The 12,105-nt window shown below is 34.9% G+C and overlaps 1 protein-coding gene across 6 annotated transcripts in view; it reads left to right on the plus strand.

Moving 5' to 3' along the window:
- Positions 1–12,105, plus strand: part of FUT8 (fucosyltransferase 8) — a 401,412-nt gene that overhangs the window by 269,250 nt on the left and 120,057 nt on the right. For all 6 annotated transcript variants that reach the window (XM_063698317.1, XM_063698318.1, XM_055362109.2 and 3 more), the window contains 2 exons: positions 11,392–11,507; positions 11,625–11,787. In XM_063698317.1, coding sequence (XP_063554387.1) covers positions 11,392–11,507; positions 11,625–11,787 — 279 coding nt within the window. The remainder of the gene's footprint in view (positions 1–11,391; positions 11,508–11,624; positions 11,788–12,105) is intronic.

Here is a 12,105-nt window from a genome sequence, read left to right on the forward strand (position 1 = left end):
AGGAACCTTTAAAACCATGCAAATATATGGAAATTAAATAACCTGCTCCTGAATGATCACTGGGTCAACAATGAAATCAAACGGAAACTAAAAAATTCCTCAAACTGAACAATAATAGTGATACAGCCTATCAAAACCTCTGGGATACAGCAAAGGCGGTGCAAAGAGGAAAGTTCTTAGCCTTAAATGCCTACATCAAAAAGTCTGAAAGAGCACAAATAGACAATCTAAGGTCACACCTCAAGGAACTAGAGAAACAAGAACAAACCAGACCCAAACCCAACAGAAGAAAGGAAATGACCAAAATTAGAGCAGAACTAAATGAAATTGAAACAAAAACAATACAAAAGATAAATGAAGTGTATATAACTTCTTAATCCCACTTTCCTTCCTCACTTTCCAGAGGAATTTTTATTCTGAGTGTAGTGCATACCTCCTGTCCACATTTTTATTCTTATATTATGTAAATAAGTGTGCATGAAAGCATGTTTTTATATCTTTTTAAAATTTGTAAGAATGTATCATCCTACATATATGTATGTTTTGCAACTTTTTTCACTCAACATTGTGAAATTCGTGTAAGATTATTCATGATTGATACTTGTAGGTATATTTTGTTCATTTTAACTTAGATTAAATTACCGTATATGAATAACCACAATTTACTATTTATTCTCTATTAATGGACATCTAGTGTCTCCTTGTGGACATGTGCTAAAATTTCTTTAGGGTAATCTTAGAAGGATACATTCTGAGTCTTATTATATGTGCATTTTCAACTTTGGAGCAATTCAGCAATATTTTCTAAACAAATTATTCTAATATTACGTTCCTACCTTTAATGTATATGGGCTACCTTTAATGTATGTTATGGGCTTAATTGCTTCCCCCACCCGTCCAGATTCATATGTTGAAGTCCTAAACCCCAGTCCCTCAGATGTGATTGTATTTGGAGATAGTCCCTTTAAAGAGATGATTAAGTTAAAACCAGGTCATTAAGGTGGACCCTAATCCAATGTGATGGTGTCCTTATAAGAAGGGGTAATTTGGGCAAACAAAAGAGGGGAGGCTTGCAAACAGAGGAAAGACATGTTGAGGATACAGTTGAGAAGAGGCTGACTTCTGCAACCCAATGAGTGAGTCCTCAGAAGAAACCAAACCTGCTGATACCTTCATCATGGACTTCTAGCCTCCAGAACTGTGATAAAATAAATTTCTGTTGTTTAAGCCACCCATTTTATGGTATTCTGTTATGGCAGCCCTTAAAAACTAATTAATATGTGAGATTTCCAGTTTCTCTGCATCCTTATCTCACTCAATATCACACTTTTTAATTGTTGCCATTTTAATAGAGGAGAGAGTATCTCTGTTTCAATTTAAATATCCTGGTTACCAAAAATGCTGATAATTTCTCAGGATTACTGATGAATAAAGTCCTCTTCTATGAACTGCTAGTTCATATACTTTGTACATTTTTCTATTACATTGCCTTGCCTTTTTCTTACAGATTTGAAGGAGTTCTTTATAAAATCTATATAATAATCCTACATTAATTATATATTTTCCATTCTCTTCTCTCCACCTGTGACTTGTCTATTAATTTTATTGCACAAAAATTGTTAGTTTTTTTTTTTTTTTTGAGATGGAGTCTCACTCTGTCGCCCAGGCTGGAGTGCAGTGGTGCGATCTCAGCTTACTGCAACCTCCGCCTCCCAGGTTCAAGTGATTCTCCTGCCTCAGCCTCCCGAGTAGTTGGGACTACAGGCGCCTGCCACCAACCCCGGCTAGTTTTTTTTTTTGTATTTTTAGTAGAGATGGGGTTTCACTGTGTTAGCCAGGATGGTCTCGATCTCTTGACCTCATGATCCACCTGCCTCAGCCTCCCGAAGTGCTAGGATTACAGGCATAAGCCACTGTGCCCTGCCCCAAAATTTTTAAGTTTTAAGGCAGTCAGATTTATTAGTCTTTCTTTTTATGGTTTGAGCTTTTAAAAAAAAATCTTATTTAAGAAATTCTTTTCTCTCCCAAGATCATGAAGAATGCAAAATTTCTTCTAAAATTTTAAAGTTTTGTTTGTAAGATTGTTTGAATTTTCTGCGAAACCATCTCTTATTGAATTATTTTTCCTTTCCATATTAATTTAGAATGATACCTGTGTCATATGCTAAGATCTCTTTCTAGGTGCTTTATTCTGTTCCATTAGTCTTATCTGGCTTTGTGCCAATACCACACTGTTTCCATTAGTAAAACTTTGTTTTGTTTTCTGATGGGGGGATATCCTATTTTTTTTCTTATTTTGCAAAATGAACTAGCTTATTTTGGAGATTTTGCTTTTTCATAAGTATTTTAGGATCACTTTGCTAAATTTAACTAAAAAAAATCCCTTTGGAATTTTTATTAGAATTGTATTTAATTTATAGATCAATTTGGGAAACAACTACTTCTTCAGAAAATTTATAATTTTTTAATGTATGAGGTATGTTGCTCTTTGTTAGATTTATTCCTTGAAAGATTATGATTCTGCTGTTACTGTTGTAAATGTGATATTTTAAAAAACACATTTAGTAATTTGTGGTTGTTGTTGTATAGGGACTTTAATTTCTGTACATTGATATTGTATATAGTGATGTCCCTGGACTTTATTAGTACAATTTGTAGATTATCTTGGATTTTCTGTATTAAAGTTTATATTATCTGAATAACATTTGTTTCTTCATTTTCTACACTTGTAAGTCTTACTTCTTTATCTTATTACCTCGGCTAAGGCCTTCAGTACAGTGATGAATAGAAGCATAGATGGCAGGCCTGTCTTCTGTTGTTCTTAGCTTTAAAAGGAATGCTGCTGATGAGTTGATCCATAGAATATGATATTTATTATGAATTTCTAATATTCCTTACTGAATTAAAGAGTTCCATTCATTCTTTCTTGTTAAGGTGTTTATAATGAATAAGTATTAAATTTTATCTAATGATTTTTTGTTTCCATTGAGATTGTAATTTTATTTTGTTTTAATTTGTTAATGTAATCAATTTAAATTAATAGTTTTTCTAATCGTAAACCAATGTAGTATTCTTAGGATTAAGTTGAGATAGTCATGTATTTTTAAATATATTGCTGTATTTACTAATGGATCATTTGGGAGTTTGAAAATAAGCTTATATTTGAATTAGTCTTTAATTTCTTTGTTATCCTTGTCTACTTCTATATCAGTCTTATACTAATCTCAGGAATGGAATTTTAGAATTTCCTCTCTTTTTATATTTCCTAGATTTTGATTTGATGTTTTATGAATATTTGTAAAACTCATATAAAAATGCTAGAACCTGGCCAGGCACGGTAGCTCATGCCTGTAATCCCAGCACTTTGGGAGGCTGAAGTGGGCAGATCATGAGGTCAGGAGATCGAGACCATTACTGGCCAACATGGTGAAACCCCATCTCTACGAAAAATACAAAAAAATTATCTGGGTGTGGCGGCGCATGCCTGTAATCCCAGCTACTTGGGAAGCTGAGGCAGGAGAATCACTTGAACCGGGGAGGCGGAGGTTGCAGTGAGCCGAGATTGTGCCACTGCACTCCAGCCTGGCAACAAAGCTAGACTCCGTCTCAAAAAAAAAAAAAAAAAAAAAATGCTTGAATCTAAAGTTTCAAAAAATTCAATATATTTTTGACCACTGAAAATTTTTATATATTATTGAGTTCATTTTGTAGTTTAATTCCTCTAGAAAGTATGTTTTTTGTGTTTTTAAAGCAAGTGCCTGAAAATATTCATAGTAATTTTTGATTTTAAAATTCCTTATCTGTGTTTGTGTTTCTCTTTTCTTTCCTAATATTGTTTATTTGTGCCTACGTTCTTTTTCTTAATTAAGGTCTTTATTCTTTCCAATGTTCATGGCATAATTGTTGAAAGTATTTAAGAAAGGCAGCCTGTTTTACATGAATTATTAAGTGCATTTTTGATGGGAAAAGTTTAATTTCTCAGAGAGCTGTGTAATCATTTCATTTAGGCTACAACTCACTAGTTTTTCATATTCTGATTGCAAAGCAGTAATTTACTGGTTTTCATATTATGTTTTAATGCATTGAATTCTTTTAGAGTGGGGCTAATGTTTGGGTATTAGAATGGTACCTTTTTGTTTGAATAAAGATTTTCATCAAATTTTTATTTGGGAGAATAATTTTTGAAATACATATCAAATCTCAGAAAAACTTAACATGTAGGCATCCTTAAAGGCTTTTAAAATAGGAATGAGGATCATCTACAGGAAACCCTAGTGATTAGCTGTTTCATGTTTTGTGATGTCAGATGTAAGCAGTGAACCAGGCCAGCCTATATAGCTATTGCTGCAGCTGCACAGTCCAGCTTTCTTGGATTTACCTAATAACTAATGATGTCTAACGTCTTCTAGTGTGCTTAATTCGCCTTTTTGTCTTTTTTGTTCAAACATTTATTTAAATCTTTTTGCTTATGAGGTTTTTTCTTTTTTTTCCTGACGATTTGATACTTTATGTAGTCTGGATACAAGTCCTTTAACAGATGTAGGATTTAAAAATATTTTCTTGGCCAGGCTCAGTGGCTCATGTCTGTAATCTCAGCACTTTGGGAAGCCAAGGCGGGTGGATCACCTGAGGTCAGGAGCTGAAGACCAGCCTGGCCAACATGGCAAAACCCCGTCTGTACTAAAAATATAAAAATTAGCCAGGTGTGGTGGCACGCTCCTGTAGTCCCACCTACTTGGGAGGCTGAGGCGGAAGAATCACTTGAACCCGAGAGGTGGAGGTTGCAGTGAGCCAGGATCGCGCCACTGCATTCCAGCCTGGGTGACAGAGTGAGACTCTGTCTCAAAAAAAAAAAAAAAAAAAAAAAAAAAATTTTCCTCTAGTCTGTGGGTTATCTTTTCATTCTCTTAACTGTGTCTTTCTAAAAGAAGAGCTTTTAATTTTAGTGAAATCCAGTTTATCAATTTTTTCTTTTGTGGATCACACCTTTCTGTCATAGCTAAGATAACTTTGCTGAACTGAGGGTCAGAAAGGTATATTTCTTGTTTTCCTCTTGTTGTGAAAACTGTCTGCTAAATTATCTTTGTGACTTTATTTAAAAAACAAATTGAGTGTCCATTTATGTGTGGGCCTATTCCTGGACTCTTTACTGTTTCATTATGCTGTTTGTCATCTGTCTTTATACTAGTACCTCACTGTCTTGATTATTGTATGTAGTTTTATAATAAGTCTTTAAAAACTTTTTTTAAATTTTTAAAATTTTTGTTCATTCCTTCATTCATTCATTCATTCAATCAGTCATTCAAACACCAACTCAAGCCAGATACAATAGGTCTTAATATCAGATGGTGTTTGCCTTTTAGTTTTATCTTTTTCTGATTTGTATTGAGTATTCTAGATGTTTGTGTTTCCATATGAATTTTAGTACTGGCCTGACAATTTCTAAACAAATTCAGTGTTGTTTTATAATTTTAAATTTATAAGTCGTGCCCGTCTTTTGCCAGATTGATACTTAATATTTTTCATTTTTTTATGCTATTGTAACTAATAATGTGGTTTAAAGTATTAATTTCCAGTTGTTTTTTGCTAGAATATAGAAATATAGAATATAGAAATATAGAATTGAATTTTGTATGTTGATGTTATATTCTGCAACCTTGTTAAACAACATCAGATTTTCAACATAGGTTATCATGTTATGTGAACCGAGGATAGCTTTGCTTCTTTCATTCCGATTTGAATGCCTTTGTTTCTTTTTCTTGCCTTGGTCTACTGGCTAGAATTTCCAATATCGTGGTGAGTAGAAGTGGTGAGAGAGGACATCTTGTTTTGTTTCTGATATTAGGGGCAATATATTTATGCTTTCACCATTAACCTATGGTGTTAGCAGTAAGTTTTTAATAGATAATTGTTATCAGGTTGAGGAAATTTCCTTAATTTCCTAGTTTCTGACGCTTTTTTTTTTTTTTTTTGAGACAAAGTTTCGCTCTTGTTGCTCCGGCTGGAGTGCAATGGCACAATCTCGGCTCACCACAGCCTCTGTCTCCCAGGTTCAAGCAATTCTCCTGCCTCAGCCTCCCGAGTAGCTGGGATTACAGGCATGCACCACCATACCTGGCTAATTTTATATTTTTAGTAGAGGTGGGGTTTCTCCATGTTGGTCAGGTTGGTCTCGAACTCCCAACCTCAGGTGATCCGCCCGCCTCGGCCTCCCAAAGTGCTGGGATTACAGGCGTGAGCCACTGCACCCAGCCATTTCTGACACTTTTTATCAGGAATTTACATTAGACTTTTGTTAAGTCCTTTTTCTGAGTGTATTCAGATAATGTGTTTTGTAAAATTTTGTTTAAAAAAAAATTTTGTCTATAGGAAGAATTACATTGATTTATTTTTTAATGCTAAGCCAATCTTGGATTTCTAGGATAAACCTTGATTAACCATGATTTACTATCTACATTACATATGGTTGGGTTTGGTTTGCTAAAATTTTTTATAATTTTTATATTGGTGTTCATGAGAGATACTGTTCTGTAATTTTTTTTCTTACTATATCTTTCTCTGGTTTGATATCCAGATAATACTAACTTTATAGAAAGAAGTAGTCCCTCTAGGTTTTTTTGCTCAGTGTGGCTGCAATAGGGGTTGGCAAACTATGGCTCATGGGTCACATCCTACCAACCACCTCTTTTTTTCATGGCCAGCAAGCTAAGAATGATTTTATACACACACACACACACACCTAAGTAATAGCCTTGATTTTGCTTGTTCGCCTATAAAACCGAAAATATTTATTAGGAAAAAGTCTGCCAGTTTAATTGATTTTCTTTTTTTTTTTTTAAAGAACCAGATTTTAGTTTTCATTGGTTTTTATCTATTTTTCTTTTTCTCCATTCTCTCTGATCTTTATTACTTCGTTTCTTCCACTTAATTGGAGTTTCATTTGCTCTTTTTTTCTTAGTTTCTTAGGGTAGATGCTACAATATATAATCTGCAGTAAATCTCATTCTTTATATTTTTCATTTCAGACATTATAGTTTTCATCTGTAGTAGTTCAACTTGGGTATCTATTAAAATTTTTTCTTTCTTTCTTTTTTCTGAGATGGAGACTCACTCTGCCACCCCGGCTGGAGTGCAAAAGCGTGATCTTGACTCACTGCAACCTCTGCCTCTTGGGTTCAAGCAGTTCTCCTGCCTCAGCCTCCTGAGTAGCTGGGATTACAGACGTCTGCCACTATGCCTGGCTAATTTTTGTATTTTTCATAGAGACAGTATTTCACCATGTTGGCCAGGCTGGTCTTGAACTCCTGACCTCAGGTGATCTGCCTGCCTCAGCCTCCCAAAGTGCTGGGATTATAGGCGTGAGCCACCGCACCTGGCCTATTAAAATTTTAACATCTTTTTTATATCTTCCCTGTCTCTAACTTTTGAACATATGAAATACAGTCATAATAACTGTTATTTCTATGGTGATTCTAACATCTGTGTCAGTTTTGAGTTGGTTTTGATAGATTGATTTCACTCTTCTTTATTGGTTGTCTTTTCTTGTTTTTTTGCAAGCCTGGTAACTTTTGTGGATTCCAGACATGAATTTTACCTTGTTTGTTACTAGAAGGTCTTGTATAATTTACAAATATTCTTAAATTTTGTTCTGGGATGTAATTATGTTATTTTAAAATAATTTGATCCTATTTTGTCTTTTAATAATTGTTAAGTGGGACCTAAGAAATGTTTGGTCTGGGGCACATTTTCCTGCTATTGAGGCCAAATCCTTCTGAGCATTTTACCCAGCGTCCCATGAATTACGGTTTTCTAGTTTGGCTGATAGGATCAGGAACTGTTTCTACCTAATCTGTATGAATGCCAGGTACTACTTCCTCTAATCCTTTTAGAGAGTTCTTTCCCCAGCCTGAGTAGTTCCTTATGTGTGTGTGCTGATGAGTACTCTGCTGATTCGAAAATGGTACCTTTGCAGATTTCTGGAGTTCTCTCTCCTCTACAGTTCTCTCTTATTCAAACTCTGTCTTGGTCTTTTTAGACTCTTAGCTCCATTTCTTCAACTCAGTGAATGTACTGGCTCCATCTGCATTTCCCCTCCATACACTGTGGTCTGGAAACTCTCTGAATGCAGTAAGCTGGGACAGTCACAGGGCTATCATCATTTGTTTTCCTTCTCTGGTGATCACTGCCCTTTGTTGCCTGATTGCAATTTTATTAGATCATTGTTTAATACATCTAACCTGGATTTTGAGTTGTTTCAGGCAGGATGGTAAATGTCTTGGCTAGAAGTGGAAGTCTTATATATCTGTATCTTTGGCATGGTGAATGTAAGAAAGCATTCTGTTCCCTAAGTATTCAGAAAAGAGACTGTTCGTGCATATTGACTCTTTTCTGGATGGAGTTTGGAAAGAATAGTTCTCCTGTATTTTTTTTTTTAGAGTGATTTTTCCAGTACTTTTCTTTTCCAGTTTTTTTTTTCACAGTTGGATTAGATTATTAGGCAATATGGATTACTAATTCCATTATGTTTTATTACAATTAGATTGGAACTCTTTGTGGAAAGCTACTGAAAAGATCACATGCTATTTTTTTCATGGCTGTTTTGCCTCTGATGTTTATTCCACCAATATTTGAAGGAAGAGATAAAAAGGAGAACCTAGACATAATCTTTCTATTGTCAATTTTTCTATCACTAACATATGTTCTGAAAAAGGACATTCCTGTCCTATGGTATATTGCTGCCAAAATAAATCCCAAGATATTGAAGTTTTATTCTATTTTCAAGTTGTTTCCTAGAAACCAGCCACCTAATTCACAAAGAGATTAAGAGCCAAGTCTTAGAAACATAACTTTAAAAAACTATATACCAGGACATGCCTCATTTGTGAATGTATGCGTGCTCATAAATTGGGTAATTGTGCACCTAACTACTGTATTCATTTTTTATTATTCACTTTGTGCTTATACAAATGAAGGCTTTTTCATTCATATTCTGTAGCCTTGGACACTCATGATTGGAGGATAGTTACTTTTTATGCTCCTGTTCAATGTTAATGCGTACAATTTTACAGGAAATTATAAAATGTCTCCAATTACTTTGGTATAGCTGTAACAATAGCTACTTTATTAAACGTGTTCTGAAGTAGTGTAGGTAATTGACAGTTAATTTGGCTTTATCAGGTTATATAAAAAATGTTAGAGAAGCTATAAAAAACCTTTTGTATCAGAGTGTTTGCCTCAAAAGGCTATGTTGGCTGGGCACCGTGGCTCATACCTGTAATCCCAGCACTTTGGGAGGTTGAGGTGGGCGGATCACTTGAGGCCAGGAGTTTTAGACCAGCCTGGCCAACCCAATGAAACCCCGTCTCTACTAAAAATGTAAAAAAATTAGCCAGGGATGGTGGTACATGCCCGTAATCCCATCTGCTCAGGAGGCCGAGGCACGAAAATCATTTGAATCTGGGAGGCAGAGGTTGTGGCAAGCCAAGATCCCATCACTGTACTCCAGCCTGGGTGACAAATCGAGACTGTGTCAAAAAAAAAAAAAAAAAAAAGACTGTGTTGACATCTGAATTTAAGTTCTGCCAACTATAATTTAAAACTTAAGTTCCCTTAAACTGGTCATGATGGTAAGAATAGATAGCCCAGACTTTTTGAGATTACAGCTCATCTCTAAAATGACAAAGCTTAGATATAATAGTAGCCTTCATAAAATTTATTGCCAGACACTGCTAAGTACTTTTACAGACATTTCCTCATTTAAATAGACTTTGAAAGAAAAATCAGCTATTTAATCTTTAGGACAATTTTGTAAAAGGATCAATATATGTACGTATTAATTTCCTATTGCTGCTTTGACAAATACCACAAACTTTATGGCTTAAAACAACATAAATTTATTCTCTTAAGAGTTTTGGAGGCCAAAGATCTGAAATGAGTTTCACTGGACTGAAACCAAGATGTCAGGAGGGCTGGATTCCCTTGAGAAGCTCTAGGAGAGCATCTAGGGTATTTTTGTTTGTTCGTTCGTTTGTTTGCCTTTTCCAGTTTCTAAAAATGAGTTCCTTGCTCATGGTTGCTTCTTCCATCTTCAAAGCTAACAGCCACATAACCTTTTCCTCTTCTGTAGTAAAATCTTCTTCTACCTTCCTCTTGTGAAGACACTTGCTATTACAAAATGGCTCACCTAGATAATCCAGAGTGATTATATATTCAGAGTTTCTTTTGCCATAAAAAGTAATATTCACAGATTTCATGATTAGGTTATGGATATCTTTGGGAGACGTTTGTTTAGCCTACCACAAAATTGTATTATGTACATCAAAGTGGAGTACAGTATACTGCCATAAGTCACATAAAAACAAAACAGGAACAAGCACAGTTTGGAATTAAGTTGAACAGAGAGGTTGATAATATAAGTAAGAGATCTTGGATTGCTGTTCTGTGTTCCAACTTTTATATTATTGACTGTTTTTGTTGCTGATAGAAATGAATAGAACAATGATCTTCAATTTTTTATTTTTATTTTTTCGAGACAGTGTTTCACTCTGCTGCCTACACTAGAATGCAGTGACATGATCATAGTTCATTGTAATCTTGAACTATGGTTCAAGGATGGTTCAAGCCATCCTCCTACCGTAGCCTCCTGAGTAGCTGGGACTGCAGGCACACACCACCATGTGCCCAGCTAATGTTTTCATTTTTGTAATGATGGGGGATTGCTGTGTTGCCCAGGCTGGCCATGAACTCCTGGGCTCAAGTGATCCTCCTACCTGGGCCTCCCAAAGTGCTGGGATTATAGGCATGAGCGGCTACACCTGGCCCAATTTTTTTCTAATATGTTTTATCTTCTACTCTTGTCTTTCTTTTTTCTATATAAGACCAATGCTTAGTAGTCTAACGTCATGAATTGAAAGACAGATTTACATAGTCTGATATTATAATTAATTTAGAAATACATTATATTTGATGTTTGAGCATGTCCTTAGACACATGTTCAGATATGCTTCGTTATTCCCTTTAAGCCTTTTCTTTACTTTTTCCTTCACTTTTGTTACTCTCAATGCTAATGAATAATTGACCTCTTTGCCACTGATCATGGTACTCTGGGGATGAAAGACTTTTAGGAAACAGCTCTAGAGGTTTGTTAACTCCTAGAAGACCATAGATTTCTGAAGTAGATTAATATTTTCTGTTTTTCTTTATTATCATTTCATTGTCCATTTCACTGGTTAATCCTATACCTTTGAAGAGAAAATTCCATTTGGTACTACTTTTGTGCTATATGGTTCAACAACTTATGGAGTTTACAGTATAAATGTTTTAGAAAGTGAGCTTGTATTTTGTTGCACAGTTTAAAAGCTAAATGTTTACATTATCTTCCCTAAACTACAGGATACCAGAAGGCCCTATTGATCAGGGGCCAGCTATAGGAAGAGTACGTGTTTTAGAAGAGCAGCTTGTTAAGGCCAAAGAACAGATTGAAAATTACAAGAAACAGACCAGAAATGGTAGGTGATTATACAGTGTTTTCCCCTCCTCAGTATATAGGCTTTAGCACAGATAATTGAAAGTTTCCTTTTATCAAAATGTTGGAAATGCTACAACTCTCTATTCTTTGACTACAGGTCTGGGGAAGGATCATGAAATCCTGAGGAGGAGGATTGAAAATGGAGCTAAAGAGCTCTGGTTTTTCCTACAGAGTGAATTGAAGAAATTAAAGAACTTAGAAGGAAATGAACTCCAAAGACATGCAGATGAATTTCTTTTGGATTTAGGACATCATGAAAGGTACTATTCTCCTTTCACATTTTATTTGGGCTTTAGAAAAGATTATAATCTAAGAATGAGAAACAGACTTGTTAATCCATCTGTTGAGTGGTAAATATTAATAGCACCTACAATATTTAAGAGGCGAAGAGTACCTGAGGTCCCAAAGGATGGTAATTGCCAAGTGCAGTTCATCAACCAAAATATACCACCAGAAAGTATTAATTAAAATGTATTTCTAGAAATCTTTACATTCTAAATAAATTCTGAAGGTAGTGGTGCCAGCCAGCAATACATTAAAATATCTTTCTATAAATGTTCTTTATATATAATCAGTAT

Source organism: Gorilla gorilla, chromosome 15 (assembly GCF_029281585.2).
Source record: "Gorilla gorilla gorilla isolate KB3781 chromosome 15, NHGRI_mGorGor1-v2.1_pri, whole genome shotgun sequence".
NCBI lineage: Eukaryota > Metazoa > Chordata > Mammalia > Primates > Hominidae > Gorilla > Gorilla gorilla.